At 51.0% G+C, this 18222-nt stretch overlaps 7 protein-coding genes across 7 annotated transcripts; 5 read left to right on the top strand and 2 right to left on the bottom strand.

Annotated features, from left to right (window-relative positions):
• Positions 1-688: 688 nt before the first annotated feature.
• Positions 689-2956, top strand: TRIVIDRAFT_124004 (uncharacterized protein; the record flags this gene model as incomplete). The annotated part of the gene is made up of 2 exons (XM_014105094.1): positions 689-1333; positions 1457-2956. Coding segments are annotated over 2 exons (2145 nt in total), but the record flags the coding sequence as incomplete, so codon positions are not given.
• A 3008-nt stretch (positions 2957-5964) lies between these two features.
• TRIVIDRAFT_120747 (uncharacterized protein) lies at positions 5965-6555 on the top strand (the record flags this gene model as incomplete). The annotated part of the gene is made up of 2 exons (XM_014105093.1): positions 5965-6198; positions 6250-6555. Coding segments are annotated over 2 exons (540 nt in total), but the record flags the coding sequence as incomplete, so codon positions are not given.
• A 612-nt stretch (positions 6556-7167) lies between these two features.
• TRIVIDRAFT_73721 (uncharacterized protein) lies at positions 7168-8971 on the top strand (the record flags this gene model as incomplete). The annotated part of the gene is made up of 5 exons (XM_014105092.1): positions 7168-7249; positions 7347-7425; positions 7509-7611; positions 7702-7991; positions 8139-8971. The coding sequence occupies 5 exons, from the start codon at positions 7203-7205 to the stop codon at positions 8709-8711; spliced, it is 1092 nt and encodes a 363-aa protein (XP_013960567.1).
• TRIVIDRAFT_82317 (uncharacterized protein) lies at positions 8942-11763 on the bottom strand (the record flags this gene model as incomplete). The annotated part of the gene is made up of 2 exons (XM_014105091.1): positions 8942-11345; positions 11408-11763. 2 exons carry the CDS (start codon positions 11601-11603, stop codon positions 8998-9000), a joined length of 2544 nt encoding a protein of 847 aa, XP_013960566.1.
• Positions 11764-12272: 509 nt separating this feature from the next.
• TRIVIDRAFT_63672 (uncharacterized protein) lies at positions 12273-13378 on the top strand (the record flags this gene model as incomplete). The annotated part of the gene is made up of 3 exons (XM_014105090.1): positions 12273-12368; positions 12423-12834; positions 12900-13378. The coding sequence occupies 3 exons, from the start codon at positions 12273-12275 to the stop codon at positions 13376-13378; spliced, it is 987 nt and encodes a 328-aa protein (XP_013960565.1).
• TRIVIDRAFT_207997 (uncharacterized protein) lies at positions 13175-14559 on the bottom strand (the record flags this gene model as incomplete). Its single annotated transcript, XM_014105089.1, has 3 exons — positions 13175-14066; positions 14135-14397; positions 14455-14559. 3 exons carry the CDS (start codon positions 14557-14559, stop codon positions 13448-13450), a joined length of 987 nt encoding a protein of 328 aa, XP_013960564.1.
• A 416-nt stretch (positions 14560-14975) lies between these two features.
• Positions 14976-16625, top strand: TRIVIDRAFT_63670 (uncharacterized protein; the record flags this gene model as incomplete). The annotated part of the gene is made up of 5 exons (XM_014105088.1): positions 14976-15234; positions 15311-15412; positions 15478-15555; positions 15629-16047; positions 16110-16625. The coding sequence occupies 5 exons, from the start codon at positions 14976-14978 to the stop codon at positions 16623-16625; spliced, it is 1374 nt and encodes a 457-aa protein (XP_013960563.1).
• Between the last annotated feature and the right edge of the window lie 1597 nt (positions 16626-18222).

Here is an 18222-nt window from a genome sequence, read left to right as displayed (position 1 = left end):
GTCAAGGCGGCCAAACAGCACCTGCGATGCTTCCAAGACGGGACGCCAGCCCATCTTCGCCTCGTGTTCCCGGAATACGATACCGACGAGAGTCCATGTGTCCCGTCAGTGGCTGAAGCTGCGCTAGCAGCTCAGCTGCAACGCCTCGCAGCAGCGTTCTCTCCACCTCCTCGGGGCTCCAACCAACGATGTGTGAACAGCAAGGCGATGATGTCTCGGGCGGTGGTGCGTGCCGGCATCCTACTGGCCCAGATTCGCGCAGAGAAGCTGGTTTACTTCCCGCGAGGGCTTGCCTAGGTTGCCGTCTTGAGCATGGACTAGACCGTGAGGAGGCTGACTTGCCTGGGTCAGGGTGCCTTGCTCGATGGATGAGCAACCGTAGCCTAAAGCTTGCGGCTCCTGGCTAAGAGGCCGTCTGAAGGAGGTAGCACGAGTCCATTTATAGTGTCATATCGTAGTTGCGGCAGCTCTAAGCTGCTGAACTGTTCTTTCGTTTACATCCTTTGCTTTATAAGAGTGAACTTGTCGAAATCGAAAGCTCTGTGGTGCTCTGCAGTGCTCTGCCGTGCGACTTCGAGTGTTATCCCACCAAGGCGCTGTAGGCCACGCGTACAGCTTCAGCTCGAGGAAAGCTGCAACCGTCACAATGACCACATCCACGGTCGAGCTGCATACCCTCGTGTCCGCATCTCTTGGGCCGGAAGACTGCATCGACTTCTACGAAAATCCATATACAGCGCTGGGAAAGCTACAAGATGCTGGCAAGAGAAAAGAACAACTCGAATCACCAGTGTCGACAGAGAAGCCGGCCGATAATAGAATCAGTGACATCAGTAACATCAGTGACACCAACGACATCAATGGCATCGACTGGCACGAATACGATCCACCTACAGCACTTAGAAAGACGCCCAACGTGACGTCCCAGATCCTCCTAGACATTATCGTCACCTCGATTGAAAACGTCAAAGCACGAGTCAGCGAAGAGCAACGTCTGAAGAAAGAGGCCGCAGAGGAGGCTGCTCGTCGGACAGCGGAAGAGAAACAAAAGGCGAAGGGAAAGGAGCCTTATTTGCCCATCCTCATTCCGTCCGAGGAATCCCCAGCCGAACCATTAAATACTAGTGTCAAATATTCTAAGGATTTGGTCATGTCCGGGGCGGTGCCAGATTTCATTCTCTTGGGCCCCCCGGGAGTCCCAGCCAAAGAAGAGAAGCGTCGAAAGTTTGCTCTACGCAATCTATTCCAGCGCAGTCCAGAAGGCGGGGAAAGCAGCGCAGCTGGACGGGCTCGTGAAGCTCTTCAACACAAACTACAGTCTAAGATTATGTCTGTCAACCCGAACTCGGCCGATCCGAAAACTTTGGAAGCTATTGCGGCACTCAAAATGACCAAATTATTCAAGACTGCGGATCCGAATGCGCTTGTGTAAGTCGTTTATTGCCTGGCCCCTCAGTTTTGTTTCTTGTTTGGTTTCTTGTTTGGTTTCTTCGAGCTAATCGCCCCTCTTTCTCTTTCTAGTGAATGCGTTTCATGCCTCGACGACGTCCCCGTGAAAGATACAATCAAGGTTCCATGCCACAGCTACTGCCGCGACTGCTTTGTTCGTCTAATAACAGCAGCAGTTCAAAACGAACAGCAGTGGCCGCCTAAATGCTGCCTAAATCAGATCCCCTTCAAGACTGTTCTAAAAAATATTCCCGACGACCTTAAGAAGACGTTCCATGAAAGGTCATCGGAGTGGGAAATCCCTGTCAGCGAGCGAGTATACTGTCATGTTCCTGACTGTGGCGTTTGGATCAAGCCTGGCAAGATTAGTCTCGCCCGGCGTCAAGCCCGCTGTGAACGCAATCACATCACTTGCACCATCTGCCGAGGCCAAGCACACGGAAACGACGACTGTCCCCAGGATCAAGATTTGAACTTGACCAACCTGCTAGCAGAGGAAGAAGGCTGGAAGCATTGCTATTCTTGTCATGCATTGGTGGAACACAAAGAAGCCTGCCAACATATGACGTGCAGATGCGGTGCTCAGTTCTGTTACGTCTGCGGGCTACGTTGGAGAACCTGCGGGTGTACAATGGAACAGCTACGTGCTGTCAAAGAGGCGGCCGAAACTCGCAGGGGCCAGAGGCTGATTAACGAAAGAGCTGAAGCAGAGGAGCTGCGCGAGATTCTCGCCCAGATTGAGGAGTTTGAGCGCCAAGAAGCTTGGAGACTCGAGATAGAAAGGCTTGAGCAAGAAAGGCTTGAGCTGGAACGATGGCAAGCCGAAGTCGAGGAAAGGCTTAAAATGGAACAGATCCGCCGCCAAGAGGTTGAGATCAAGTACCAGCAACTGCGCGAGATGCTGGATGAGCTTCATGAGCTTCAACAGGTCATGGCTGAATCGAAGCAAGACGATAATACCAGAGACCTTGCCTCCGAAGCTGAATTAGCAAAGAAACAACTCTTGGAGAGGCAAAAGGCTGAGCGTGATAATCTTGACTCGCTGATGTTGATCAAACTCAGAGCCAGGGAAGATAAATACACCAAGGAATATGCTGCTCGAGCGGCTCTAGAGCATCAATTGGAGGAGGATTATCTGGCACAGCTTCGTGACTTTTGGGCCGATAAAGTCGACGGGGATGAACAAGTTGAAGCAAGCATGCTGCCCTTGCGCCAGCGGATGGATCAGGCATACCGGGCGTGGCAGAGGTGGAAGGACGATCAAATGCACCATTTTCAGACCAAGCTCGAGGACGAGCGGACTGTGAAGGAGGAGCTCATGTATAGCGCGAGGAAGAGAATGGACGCATCGTATGTGGACAAGGAGACGGAGTTGATGAAGCGAATGGTGGCGGAAAAGAAGTGGATTCAAGAGGTGATTTTAGAGCGTGAGCGATTGCTGGTCGGAATGGAGCTTCGGGAGACTGAAGACGACGCGGACAGCTTGTTCGCCGCTGAGACCAATGAGAACCACGAGTAAGCCAGTCCATGTATTTTGTTGGATATCGGTGTACGGCGGATCGGATACGGGGCATTGCATTTTGGTTTCATAAGATGATTTTGGCTCAAAGCCATTTGTATAACTTTTGTTTTTCTCGGATACTACTAGAAAATAGCATATTGAAGTTTATTACCACATACGATGTCCTAATGAAACAAGGAAAGGGCTAAAACAATACGAGACGTATCTCAAAGCAGAGCAGTGCCGGGTAACTTACCAGCTATAGTAATATTATAAACTTCGCTTGCTACAAAGAACCTTGAAGTTTTGACAGAGGTACTAAATTATAGTCCTCCCACCATCTACCTTCCTCTTTGAACGAGTCGGAAGGCTACCGATGGCCGTGAGAGCACGGCATCAACGGGAGTCGGTTCTCGGAGCACAAATTTGACATGTGGATGTCTCTCAGATCCCCCCTTTCATTATCGGCGGTGGCTCGGAGTACTTTCGCAAGCCGTCTTAGTGAGATGGGCACAGACAAAGCGCGAGATACAGTCTTGTAATAGTTCCGTCCCTGGATTTAAGAATCTGATGTGAGCAGTAAACAAGTATGAGCACGGACATGATGAGATGGGCTGTTGGTGGTCCTGGTTTTGGGTTTGTAGTTGAGTTGACCGGGGGTGAAGGCTATGATGGCGAGGGGCTTGGTTGTACAGGAATGGAAATGGTGACGAAATGCTATTGTCATTGCTTAGACATTGTTCTATAAACGATTATTGCTAAATGAAATGTCCATTGAGTGTTGCTTAGTGAATAATATCACCAAGACGGATTAAGCGTGTAAGTTGGTGGTCCTCAGCTGTGTTTCTGGCGCTACTATCCCCACCTAATGAGCGCCTCTAACCTCTGTACCTAGATACTTAGGTAGGTAATAATGGATCGAACTGTTATCCGCTTCTCTATCTCTTTAGTAATGACATTGTTATTCGCATCCATACTATTTAGAGTACTTGGTCCATACTATTTACGGTACTTGTTCCATACTATTTACAGTACTCGGTTTTGAAGTGGACCTGATTACTTGTTTACACAATTACGTCTCGTACGACTAAGACCCCTTCCTTCGGCTGCAAAGTCTCGATTCTTGTTGGTCGATTCTTGGCTCGGAGCTGATCGCCAAGAGGCAATAGATTGCGAGAGCTGGGGTTACATCGGTATGGGTGAAGTCATCAACCCGGAAAGTTGGAGTACTGCGTACTGATGTGTGTATTCGACAGCTACCTACTGTGCTATGTACTCAATCAACTACCTATATCCAAAAGTTCGCCTAGAGCTTCATAGGGCATGACGCTGCACCCTTTCATGACGTTTCAGCGGCTCAATGCTAAAACGTCCATGTTTCAGGCCACTAGAACGCGCCTCCCACAGCAGGCAAACGCGCTAAAACAAAAGATGGAGCCCGCCGGCCAGGGCAGCCACTAAGACGCATCGACCCCCCGCATTGGCTTTGTTTCTCCTGTCCCTCTCCAAACTCCAGAGTTTCCAGTTGTCGGGCTAGCCCTGGCTGCAGAGCTATTTTGGGCTGCTCATCTTGATTGCTTGAAATCAACCCCTTGGCGGGAAATGCTGGCGTCTGATAGGTTGCCAAGGGTGCTCAGCCCAGCTGGGTTAATGCTGCAGCCGACCAGCCAAGGGCCGGCACTTCTCGCATCCGAGTCGGGGGGATATTCGAGGCACAACGTGTATCAGCACATTGACGGTCCGTCGCGCCACGGTTTGGCCAGAGCGCCCTGACAATGGGAAACAAGTCGTGAAACGGAAAGGGGACAGTTGTGTTGAGCGGCTATGGGATTTGCATCGGGCATCACGGCAAAGAGGCGTGGGGATTGATTGCATTGCAGACGGCAGCGCTGGCATCTGCAAGAGGCGTGTTTGAAATTCATCACCATCGCCATTGGGCAGAAGCATCACCGGGTCGGCGCTGGAGCGGATTCCGAGGATACAGCACTTACACCCATGCCGCGGCTACAGTACAATACATGGGACATGGAGGCTCTCATCCTCACAAGCTGGTGACAGGCCCTCTGCTTGGAGCCACGACTACCAGCACAGGGCAAGCGAGCGAACGAGGAGCAGCAGACAAGCGCTAGCCCGGTGGCGGTATTAGTCCTTACGTGTGGCTTTTGCAAGTTTGCATTCAATAAACAAGCTTCTTCCACCGCAATGCACCCCCTGGCTCCATTTGTGCCCGGCCTGGCCAAGGATATGTCCTATCCGAGGTGACAACCGTCTCAGCTGGTGAGGATGACCGGCTGTCGGTTTGGTCCCGAACGATCCAGGTCCAATACAACATTCAATCTGGCACGCTGTGCTCCGGATGTGGCAAGGCGGCCCCCATAGCCCCCAGGTCCAGGCAATTACTCGTATACTCGGGCACGAATTTGGATAGCATTGCTTGTGCTTCACGCTACTGCTTTACACTTGTTCGTAGTGCTTGTGTTAGCTTATACGCAAAGCGGAAAACGCACTGCAGCGTTTCTATGTGCAGGATTTGAGGCGTCATCCAGGCCAATGCGCAATCAATGTTCAAGGCACGCCCCTCCCCGTATCCATGGGGGTCGCATTGCCAATCTGTTTGTTCTTACGGAGCATGAAGCTCCCTCTTCCACGGAAACAACGGAACGGCCAGGGGAAGTGGTGGGAGCTCTGGCTTGGTTTAAGTCCCGACATGTGTTTCGGGACCTGGCCGGCGAGGCGCGAACTTGTTTCGTTGGGCGCCATGCCGTGCTGCAGTCCCATCTTGGAATAAGTCACCCCGTGGGCAGACCCTTACGGCGATGGACAGGAAGATGCATATAAGCCCAGCACACCCTCAGGTTCCTGATTGAATTTTGATATTTCCTCAGACCAAACAAACAAATCCTACTCAAGTGATACCCCCAGTTGCAAGCGACTCAACATTTCCTTTATTCTCTTTCTAATACCAAACACCTACGCAAAACAAAACAACCGCCAACATGCTCTTCACATCTCTTGCCGTTGCCACTCTCTCCGCTGTCGCCAGCGCGAAGACTATCCGCATTGATGTCGGCGAGAGCGGTTTAAGCTTTACCCCCAACGACATCGAGGCCGCTGTCGGTGACATTCTGGAGTTCCACTACCACCCCAAGAACCACAGCGTTGTTGCTGCCGACTTTGCTACTCCTTGCAAGCCCAAGGCTGAGGGTGGTTTCTACTCCGGCTTCTTCCCCACCGCTTCTGGCGAGAACGTAAGTTGCGAGCATAATATCAGCATTGTACACCAGTATGAGTACTAACAGCTGCTCCAGGAAAACGTCTTCCAGGTCGAGGTCAACAACACCACCCCCATCTGGTTCTACTGCTCCCAGACCACCGGCAACCACTGCGGCGCTGGCATGGTTGGTGCTGTCAACGCCAACGCCAACAAGACGCTGGAAGAGTTCAAGGCTGCTGCCGCGAAGATCACCACTAACGAGTCTCCCAAGACCGGCGTCTTTGGTGGTAAGATCCTGTCTGCTGCCTCTGCCACCAAGTCTTCTGGCAGCACCGGCACCTCCTCTCCTCCTGCGGCCACCACCACCCACAACGCTGCCTCTGCTCTTGGCTTCAGCGGCATGGCTATGGCCGTTGTTGGTGCTGCCGTTGCTTTCGCCATCTAAGCGTTGGACTGGTTCGGTGGAACGGATTAATGGGCAAATTGTGAATATACGTCGACATGTACGATGAGTCAAGGGTTTTTTCTTTTATGAACGAGAGGCAGCGTGCGGAAAAGCAACCAGTAATTTCATAATCCCCTGCTGCGAGGCTGGCCTCTTTTCTTTTCTTATACCATTTGGTCAACAAGCAATTTACATAGACGCCTTTGGGCATGTGCCGGGGAATCAAATACACAATGATTGTATACTCATTCTATGCTTCACATGGTGAATGTCTGCAACGTGATGGATTTTTTATGGCTGATTGAAATCATCTGCACAAGCATTGGCAAATTATAGACGTGATAAGAAACGATTAAGTCTAATATTCAGTCTAACAAACGTCGTTGAAATGTTTCGCCAAGACTTTTAGACCCGAATCTTAGTGCCTATGATTTGCAGTGGGGCTTGCGCCTAGCCTTAGAAAATACAGGCGGCGAAAAAGGCTTATTCACACTGACACTAACTACTGGACATTAAAGGCTTGTCACCGGCTTCCAATGAAAACTTACACAACCCGTATCAGAAACATAGTAAATGAGCCTCAGCTGCCCAGCATGGGTTCCATCACCAGAGACGAAGATGCGCCGACAGCCTCCTCACAGTAAGTCTGTCTCATATACGTGTTCTCTGCCCCTGATGAATTTCCAGGGCTGCAGGGTAAGGCTTCGCCATGACTAACTCGGTTGTGACATTTTCAGTCCGCTCAAGATCTTTGATGCCGCGAGGAGACAGGACCGGTTTCTGTATGCCTGTGCGCCTATGGTGCGCTACAGCAAGGCAAGTCTTAACAGATGGAAGAAAAATGTTTCAATAGTGGTGAAGATGCTTGAATAGCAGAGCTGACAGGATCATCGGCGCAGCTTGCATTTCGCCAGACGGTTCACAAGTATGGCGTCGACCTGTGTTGGACTCCCATGATTCTGGCAAAGGAGTTTAACAGGAATCAGTTCGCCAGAGACAGCGGTATGCACTCTTAACCACAAAACCATCCAAACAAAATTTGGGGGAAAAAGTAAAGAGAAACCAAGAATCAAGGCCAACATAAAACTGCAGATTTCACAATATCCACTTCTGGCGTCCAACCTCCCACAATTGTCCAGTTCGGCGCCAACGTACCCCTGGAACTCGCCCGCGCCTCAACCCTCGTTGCGCCGTTTGCGTCGGGCGTGGATCTTAATTGCGGATGCCCTCAGTCGTGGGCTTGTGCGGAGACGCTTGGCGCTGCGCTGATGAATAAGAGAGAGTTGGTGCGCGACATGGTCATTGAGACGAGGCAGCATCTGGAGAGGGACGGATGGGGTGTGAGGATGGAGCAGGACATGGAGAATCCCAAGGGTCGCAGTGTGAGCGTCAAGATACGAGTTCACGATGATTTGAGGTAAGGGCTGAAGCTGTTATTGAAAGTGAAACTCAAAGGGAATCATAACTCATCTCACGCAAAACTCAGGAGAACAATGGACTATCTCGACACAGTCATCGGACATCCCCAGAACCGCCTCGTCGACTGGGTCACCATCCATCCTCGAACCCGCCACACTCCCTCCACCACCCCCATCCGCACCGAGGCCCTTGAAATTCTCACCGAAAAGTACTCACGCACGCTTCCCATCCTGCTCTCCGGCGATGTCTTTGACCTCGCCACCCTCCCCATCAGATCCACCTCCCCCCCTGATCTCGCAACTCTCACCATCAAAGAAGACCCCCCAAGCAACACCGCCACACAGCAGCAGCCTAGGCCCAGCACCACAAACCTCTCGGGCTTCATGTCCGCCCGCGGCCTCCTCGCCAATCCCGCGCTCTTCGCCGGCCACTCGGCGTGTCCCTGGGAGACGCTCGAGACGTTCATGTGCAACGTGGCGAGGTGTCCGCTGCCCCTGAAGCTGGTTGTACATCACGTACAGGAGATGTGTGCGCCGGGGATGGGTGACGACAAGTCCTCGCTGCTGAATAAGAAGGAGAGGGCGAAGCTGGTGGATTTCACGAATATGGCGGATTTGATTGACTTTTTGGATGAAAAGATTGAGGAGCATACGGGACAGAAGGGGATGAGACGAGACTTGTAAACAACAAAGTAAAACAAGGAACTTCAGGGCGAAAAAGAGGAAGAAGAAAAATAGATATATCAAGCAAAGGGTGACAATCCTGTCTGAAGTTGACACGGCTCTTCATCTTGGGCTTGTATGCGGCTGGTTCAGGCGTTGCTTTTGAGCACTCATATACACCGACTTGACATTTGCAATGAAGCTTGGTTTAAAGCTTGGTTTGGCACATGGTATGAAAGGTCATATAGAATAAGAAATAACAATATAAAACCATTCACCCGGGTTACGACATATATACTCCTATAGATTATAAACCGCTCAAAATACCCCGTATGCCCACAGACCCCGAATCGTCCCGCTTCTCCACAAACGCCTTGAAATCCGCCTTCGACAGCTTCCCCCTCACGGAGCTCGACCCGGGCGCCAGCGTCCTCACCTTCTCCCTCAGCGCCTCCGGGCCGACGATGAAGAGCGATCCAATCTCCGTAAGCATCTCAATCGCCGTCTCCACGTCCTTGGCCAGCGGCCACGCCCGCAGCGTTGCCACGTACTTTGCAATGTCCTGCGTCACCATCAAGCCGCCCGTGGCGTTGACCTGGAACCGCTTGAAGTGGTCAAACAGGTGCGAGTGGAGCACGAGGCCCAGCTCGCTGAAGAACTTTTCGGCGTTGTGCCCGTCAATGGCCTGGCTGGCAAGTTGGCTTGCCCGCGCAAGGAACTGGCAGATGTGCAGGCATGTGGCGGTTTGGAGAGACTCTAGTTCGCCGTCCTTGGGCCTAAAGTCCTGCTTCTTTTGTGTGCCCAGCGACTTGATGACCCAGTTCACAACGACGTCGATTGATATTTTGATAACGGCGTTTGTCTTCTTCTCAATGGTGTCAATGGCCATCTTCTTCTGTGCCTCCATGCTCTTGCGCACAGTCGTGTTGGATTCGGCGAGTCGAATGAGGACTGTACTGATGAACCGTTCCATGAGACCTGATATCGTTACGCCTGGTCGGATAGGTGGTAGATACGACATGTCTGGCTCGGTCTTTGTGTTCTCCAAAATGGTGGCCTGAGAGTGTGCCGCCTCAAGTGCAGTCTCGATATAGACCTGGCCCATATGTGTAAGCAGCAGGTTGAGTAATATGTTGACGTCTTTAGGTGTATCGATCTGAGACCCTAGCTCGAGTACTCTCTGGACACTCTCTGCCAACCATTTTAGCATCCTCTTGGCGTTGGCTACCCCTAGTATGCCATCTTCGTCTGCTACCTCGATTTCATTGTTATCCCCTCTGTCCTGCAGGCCGGCGACTCGCAACATCATCGCCTTTTGTGTGGGCGATAGCTCTGACGACTCGAGACGCTCGAGGAAGGCGTCTTTGGCCGATTGGATCATCTGCGTGCCTTGCTGGGCCAAAGAGGCCATGAACCCAGAAGCCGGCGCCTTCTTTCGCCTTGAGTGAAAAATGCTAAACTTGAAGAGCAACGAGCCGTATAATTCTTCCAAGCTCTTCTTCTCCCGGTCGATATAGACACTTCCCACAAGGAATGGGACGAAGAGCTCGTCCAGCTGCTGATCCAAAGCCTGTGCAATCTGCGCTGAGCAGGGCTCTGGGTGTTCAGTCAAGCCATGCATCTTCAAATCTTCCACCAGGGAGCCGATATAACTCCTCGATGAGTGGAGGGATCTGAGGAACGCCAAGGTGGAGACTGATTCGGCTTTGTCGAGGACCTTCTCGAGCCGCTGCTGTATGGACTGCTGGAAGACTCGCTGAATGAACTTGATGAGCACTGTCTCGTAATAAGGGAATGCCCGCTTGATAATGAATGATTCCTCCTGCATGACAATCTTGACTTCGTCAATGAGGGACTGTAAACTCGGCTCGATACCTGGCGGCTCCGTATCCGGGTCGGCCAAAGCCTCCCACATTTCGCCATCGGCTGCCATTTCGTCGCTCATTAACTGGTCCCGGTCAATGAAGAACTGATGTTGATTTACAAAAACCGCAATGACGCTAGCGCCTCCGTTGAAATCGTATAGCACCTTTGCGCATTCCATCATGTCGTTAAAGTTCTGTCGCCTGTAGCTGTTGTTGAACTGTTGCAGCAGATCCTGCTCCAGCGTCTCGCAAAATTTCTCAAGGATTTCTCGGGTATTGCGCGCTCTACTTGTCAACGTGGCAAAACTGGCGATACTGGCTCTGTTGCCATTCCGTGTTCCCCATGCCAGCGGATCAAGCTGCTGGCTGATTCTCATCAATTGACGAGCGATGACGGCACATCGCACCTTGTTCTCCGCACCTCCTTGCCTCCTGATATCTTCGAGGGACGATAATAGTCCAGTTTCGCTGAGTTCTGTCCAGCAGCTTATTAGGAAGATGGTGTCCTGTGCTCTTCTCCTCTTCTTGTCCAAGTCGTCCAACTTCTCTCCAATCTGTACGGCAATGTTTCCACCAGTATCGGGCTTTCCGTTCGCGTCGTTGCCATTGCTGCTATTAGGATTTAGTGAGATATCTAGGGCCTCGAACGACTCCATGGTTTCGTCGAGCTTGCGGCCGAGGGTATCAAGCGTCTGGTCGTGTTGGATTTCGGCGCGGCGCACTTGCGAAAGGAGCTCGGATTCCTTCTCCTGGAGCTCATCTCCAAGGACGGCAAGCTGAGATAACGCATCTGGAGAGACATCAGTCAGCGTGGGTGCCCCCTTTCTCCTCGCCTAGAATCGGAATCCGTACTCTCAAAGCTTCTGATTAGCGGCTTTGGGTCAAAGGTGGTGGATTGAGACGGCCCCGAGCGACGCCCAGAGGGCATAGCACTCTCTGCTAGACTATCAACAAAGTCCCTGACTATGAAGTCCTTGTTGGAGAAGTCATCGAGGGTGAAATTCGGGCCCTTTGGAAAGATGCTCTTGGGCCCGCTGGACCGGTCCATGGTTGGCAGGCTGCAGGGCGAGGCTCAGCGGGCTACATGTATATTGTATTGTGTGTTATGCTGCAATTGAAGTACATCGGCCTCGTTCGCTCATGTGATGCGGTGCTCGACGGTCGCCCAAGCCCAGAGTTGCCGTGTTGCGTCGTCGCAAAAGCGCTGTTCGTTGCCTCCCCTAGAGTCGGAATCCAGCACCTTACGTGACCATTTGAAGCTGTCCAGCAGGTATCAGGTATCATGCCTGCTGGGCCCCGCCACGCCACACCTACAGCGACCTCCCGACTGCGCCACATGCTGCCGTGGCTCGTTGGACCACTCAGGAGAGAGGACACATGCAAATCCCATCAAATCGGGTACCGTTGAGAGGTACCTTTTTTTGCTGGACGAGACAAAGGACCTCATCTGCATCGCCTCCCCCAACTCTTCTTCCCAGCAGTTCCGTTGCTGCATGGACACGTCAAGCTTCCGCCTTGATTCGCCATAAGGGCAGCTGCCACAACCCTAGGGCGCGCAGCTGGTCTTGACTTTCTCTGATCGAAAACTATACCTATAACACCAACAGCGAAACACCTGATACGCCCTTGACGGCATTTCAGCTCTTTGCTCTCGACTGCTTTCCACTCCTCGCCTCGCCATCAGTGAGACAATCTTTCGAGACTGCCAATATTCAGCATGCCTATGTCAGTTAAGGACACAAAGGCGTATAGAGCCGACGAACAACACGGCCACCATCTTCTTACCGAGGCTCAGCGACAGGCCATCTTCAAGGTATGAGCAGTTCGCGATCCGAGATTACGCGACAGCATCTCTGACAGCTAGCAGGCTTCGCTTCCCTCCCCAAACGATGGACAGGCCGCCGTGAACAACAAGGCCGGACAGGCACAGCGCAGGTCCCGGCTCGGAGTTAGACGCTTCCTGAAAAACCAAATCTTCGTCTTCGTCTTCGCCGTGATGCATGGCATCTTTTCCCTATATATAAAGTCAAGGCAGACATGGCACGGCGTGGCCTACCAGATCTCCTCCATTCTCTACTACCACCACGCTACGCCACAGTACATCCGACGGGACATCATGGGACTGAGCAAGAAGCCAAAGCATCTCAGTGCAATCTTGAAGACCGAGGGAAAACACAGGGCAAAGAACGACATTGATCGGCTGATCGAGGAGACGGCCGAGCTTGCGACGTGGTGTGCTTGTGCGGAGATTCCAATGCTCTCAATATACGAGAAATCAGGTGAGCCCCCCTCTCTAATTTCCGCATCTCTTACATACATCAAAGACTGACACAACCAAACAAAGGGGTCTTGAAGAAGCACATGCCTCGGGTCTACGAAGCCGTCATACAAAAGTTCACATTCTACTTTGGGACTGAACATCCGACGCTCTCTGTGACTTCCCCCCACCAGGATGATTTCCCCACTCGAATGCTTGAGGAGAGCAGGCACGGCCATTTACAGCTTCACTTGATCTCTTACCAGGATGGAAGAGAGTCCATCGTTGACCTCACCAGAACCCTTGCCGACATGTCACAACGGGGCAAGATCTCCCCGCGAGACATCTCCCAGGAGCTCGTCGACGCCGAGCTATCAGAGGGTATCTTCCCCGAACCGGACTTGTTGATCCTCTTCACCCCCTATGTCGAGCTGTCGGGCTATCCGCCGTGGCAAATCCGGTTGACTGAGATTTTCTGCCTGCAAGACAACGAGACGTTTGGCTACCAGGTGTTCCTAAAGGCTCTGAGGAACTTTGCTTCTGCTCAGATGCGTCGCGGCAAATAAATCAGCTTAGAAAGCGCTACAGATATCCATTTCCGTATAGATAGATGTATATTTTCTTCAATTTTTTTTTCATGAGGGCTTCCATTGCATCATGGTCCCACTCGTCTTATCCCATCGATAAACGGGACCACTTCCGACGTTATAGTTGTAATAGTTTTCTGTTCCCTCTTTCGTTTGGGCCCTTCTGAAAGTAATATTAATTCTTCCTCCATCTTCTTGGTTCTTTCCCGTGCGCTTTGGTATAGAGTGCAGCCATTTGGATTGTGTTCTCCCTCGCATCAAGATCATGTCACCGCTATTCAGCGGAAATTTGATGACTCCTGTTTTGATGGGCGAACTTGCTCCCTGATTCGGAGCTTCTGGCTTGTGCTTCATCAGAAAATCCCGTCGAGCGCCTAACGAATAGGAGGCAATGGCAGGATCCTGACCAAGAAACCTTTCGTCATCACTGTGGAATGCAATGCTATCTGCACCAGAGGCGTAATAGTTGACTAGGCAAAAATTGAATTTGCAGTCTGTAGCCGTCTCGGTGGATTGGCGGAGCTCGTCGAGACATTTGGGAAGAGGCCGAGGTGGGCACTTATCATAGCGTCTATCGGCTGGCACCTTCATTCCCGTATTTGCATCTATCACGGTGCCGTCTTCGTCAAATTTGGATGTTTCGTCGATACCAAAAACAGTTGTCCATCTTGTACGTTTGTGGATCAGCTGGCAGTGTTTCTCATATGGACGGAGCAGTTGAATCGGAGCACTCACCTTGGCGTGCGAACCTGAGTCTCAATGCCTCCTCGTTTAATTTGGTATTCTACTTTGTAAAAAGGCAACTCTGCTCTTAAATGTTGAAAAAGCTGACGCGCAAGATAATCTGGGATATAAGGCTCGAAATACAAGAGATCCAGGTCTGGCTCGTTGTTGATAGTCCGGGCAGGGCGAGCGGGCAGTGAGTATAGCTCTTTGCATATTGACGCGGATAATTCAGCGATAGGAAATGGGTATTTTGAATGCTGTGACCTGAGAATCTACAACATCGTAAGCAATTGAAGATCGTACTCATTTCACGACACGCTCAGACGTACAATCTCATCTCTCTCTTCTTGGCTGTTTTCTTTGACGGCGGTATCTTTACGAGGCCGCTTTGGCACAGGTCCAAAGAAAGCATCAATCGTCCGTTTCTGTGACATTTTTTCTAATTCCTATGCCGCGTAATTGTCTTCAAATTGGCCATGGAAGCTATACTGAGAAAATGTTCAGCGCATTGTCCAATGTTGAGTCGCGTTTACATGGCTGAGAACCGTGACATCACAGACTCAGCCTTGCCATCTTGAGCTCGCGCCACAGCTTCCGCTGACCCACTTCACGCCCTGATCTTGGATGATGTGGCGGTGCAAGTACCGCAAGATGTACTCCGCACGCAAAATTTCACATCTCAGCCTTGCAACCCTGGTCGAGTGAGTAACACTGCAAGAAACGACACTCAACTTGCAGGCCAGATATTCGACATGGAGGTGAGTGACAGATATTTTGTCCCTAAACACAAAACAAACAGGCCTCTAATCATGAGCTCTATATGAAAACAAAGGATTCGGATAAACAGATTATGTTGAATCTCTTCCGAGCCCCTGCCGCTGCCAGAGTGGCCAAAGCACTGGATAGGTCGCTGTTCTCAAACACGCTTCCGACAGCTGCGGCTTCAATAAGAGACAACAGACTCATCTCAAAGTACCGCAAGCAACTCGAGAAGACAAAGGAAATCTTTTCGTTGGACAGATTCGATGTTTGTGCTGCGGATCCGGATGCCACTCTTGCCGCACAGGGGAAGAAATGTCTTGTGTTGAAGCCTCATATCAAGCCAGATGGTAAGTTTATCGAGATGAAATTTGATGGAAATATAGATGATGAAAATGAGAGATGAGTTGCTAACTGATGTACAAGTACCGGAAACATGGAGCCCAGTGTTGCAGGAAGCTTCAAAGCTGGGAGAGTTGAAGATTGTCCCTTATGAAGTACACATTGGATACGATCTTTGGAGTTACCGTACGAGACATTTAAACCTTCAATCTGGCATTGAAATAAATGGCAAATCTAACTGATGGAAACAGTTGATGTAATGAGATCTATCCTTCCGGAAGACTTACACGGGGAAATCCCCGTGGGTTTCAACACCGCCGGCCATGTGGGTGAGTCAAACTCCTTAATCTTATTACAAACAATCTTTGGAGAGAAAGAAACAAAAGCTTACAATTACAAAAGCTCATCTCAACATACGAGGACAATACCTCCCCTACAAGGCTATCATTGCTCAAGTCATCATGGACAAGAATCCCACCATCCGCACCGTCATCAACAAGGTCGACAACGTCGGCACAGAGAGCGAGTATCGAACATTTAGCTACGAGGTCTTGGCCGGCCCTGACGATATGCTCGTCGAAGTCAGCGAGGCTGGCTGCACTTTTAAATTCGATTACTCCAAAGTCTACTGGAATACGAAGCTTGGCACAGAGCACCAGCGTCTTGTCAGCTTGTTCAAGCCCGGTGAGGTCGTTATTGATGTGATGGCTGGGATTGGGCCATTTGCTGCTCCCGCTGGAAAGAAAGGGGTATTCGTCTGGGCTAATGACAAGAACCCCGAGAGCTACAAGTATCTGACCGATATTATCAAGAGGAACAAGGTGGGCGGTGCTCTTCCTCCCCCATCTCCCTGCCCCGTTTACTGGACTGACACGCAAGGCAGGTCTCGGAATTTGTCAAGCCTTTCAACTATGACGGACATGACTTCATCAAGCAAGGAACTGATCTGGTCCTGGAAGCATCCCAGCGAGGAGACTGCGCCCTCATCCCTCAAAAGGTGTCGAGGAGTGCTCCAGGCCCCCGGCCGGAACCCATCCGGATCCCCGTCCCTCCCACGGTATCACACTTTGTCATGAACCTTCCTGCCTCAGCTATAGAGTTTCTTCACAACTTCCGCGGCCTGTACGAGGGCCATGAAAAGCTCTTCGCCCCTCACACCGAGACGAAGCTTCCGCTGGTTCACGTCCACTGCTTCGCTGTCAAGGCGGATGATGCAACCCCCCTGGACGACATCTGCCAGCGCATCGACAAGGAGATTGGAGTGCTCCTCACGCCAGGCGATGCGGAGAAGGACGGCCAGGTCCTCATCCACGAGGTCAGGGATGTTGCCCCCGCAAAGCGAATGTTTTGTGCAAGTTTCCGTCTCCCGCCCCAAGTCGCTTTTGCTCCGCGCTCCTAGGCCCGATCCCCTAAGCCGATGATCCAATTCGTCCGGGTCTTTTTTGGAACGTAAAGGCAGCCCTACAGTACGGGAGGGCGCACGCCTCAAAGGCGCGTTGGCTTAGATAAAACGTACTCGCTACAATGCTCTCGTCGATACCCACACGGAGTAGGTACTGATCGGCAGGCGGAAGATACTGAACAAAGGGTGCGGATATGAACCTTATCTTCCAACAGCCGGGTTTGCGGGCGGCCGCCATGACGACAAAGCTTGAAGCCGGCATGCCGTTCTAAGTCTAACTCCCAAACGCCATCTCCTTTTCTCTTGCATCAGTGCCTTTTTGTTTTATCCAACAGATAAGCGGGCGGTTCCAGATTTTTTTTCATGTCCTCGAATCAATGATAACGCAAGTCCTGCTTCACCCTGCATGTTCAACCCAGTCAGAAGCCAGGTGGTTGACGAGCCCAGATGAAAAGCAACCCCCGAGAGCCAGAAGCTAGTCAAACACGTTTCTCAGCTGTCATGGATAATGGATCAAGCGGAAAGCATAAATCTCGCTCATAGTATACGAATACTCCGTACTCTTCTTTTTTATATGAGCTTTTTTTTCTTCTTTGTCGTCTATCGCCTTTTTTTTTTTTTTTTTGAGTCCACGCTAGGGGGGTATGACAGAAAGACGGCATTGACAGGTTTGGCGCCTCCCATCGTTGGTCTACACCGACATGTTAGTTGCCTGTAGCCAGCCAGCAGCCAGCCCTTTTGCCAGCTGCTTTGAAATGGCCCTCTTTTAAATCCCACTTATCAGGGCTATGCAGGGTGCCCTGTTATTTGCCTTTTGCAGAGTCCTGACGCAGCGGTTTGGGGCCTTTTGTCGATGCGGTTTTTAAGCGCGGTGATTGCGTTAGGTGCAGTTGATTACAGGACGAGATGACTGCTCCCGCGATGTGAAAGAGAAAGACGGCTGATATTCTCAGCACTACACATAGCCTTCCTCCCGCATCCAACACAGAAAAAAAAGATAAAAATGGAAAAGAATAAAAATAAAAGTAAAAAAATAAAAGTAAATGTCAAATCCCGCAAAAAACGCCATAAACCTGGATATCCCGCAAAACCCTCATGCATCTTTGAAATGTGAAAAAAAACAAGCTTTCCCCCCGTAGCCCATAAATCTGTCACCTCATCATTCTCTCCCCTCACTTAAAGCTCACAACATCATCCGCGGGTAACGGAACGGAACTTTACAGCTATGATATCAAAAAAAGTTCACGCCGTAGCTCCCTCCTTTTTTTCGTATCTACCCAAGCCACAAAAAACATCGACATTCGGCCTGCAAGCCACTCCTCCGCACAGTTATCTCTCTCCGCAGAGGCTGTCTGTCCCCCAGAAAAACTTGGCACTGAAAACGCGCAAAGCAAGGATACCAGTAGTAGTAATAGCAGCAGCAGGGCTACTACGTAGTTTCAAAACACACGCCACCTTGGGGCTATCCAGCATTCCCTCTAGCAGCAGTAGTTCGGATCGATGATCATGATTTCAGATAGCGACGGGCTGCTAAAAATCATCTCAGCTTTTCTCATCTACTCTTCACACCATACAGTTGGGAGCAGGCAGAAGA

The sequence above is a fragment of the Trichoderma virens genome, assembly GCF_000170995.1.
Source record: "Trichoderma virens Gv29-8 chromosome Unknown TRIVIscaffold_2, whole genome shotgun sequence".
In the NCBI taxonomy this organism is placed as follows: Eukaryota; Fungi; Ascomycota; class Sordariomycetes; order Hypocreales; family Hypocreaceae; genus Trichoderma; species Trichoderma virens.
Note: the sequence above shows the minus strand (reverse complement) of the source record. Positions and strands in the feature narration are given on the sequence as shown.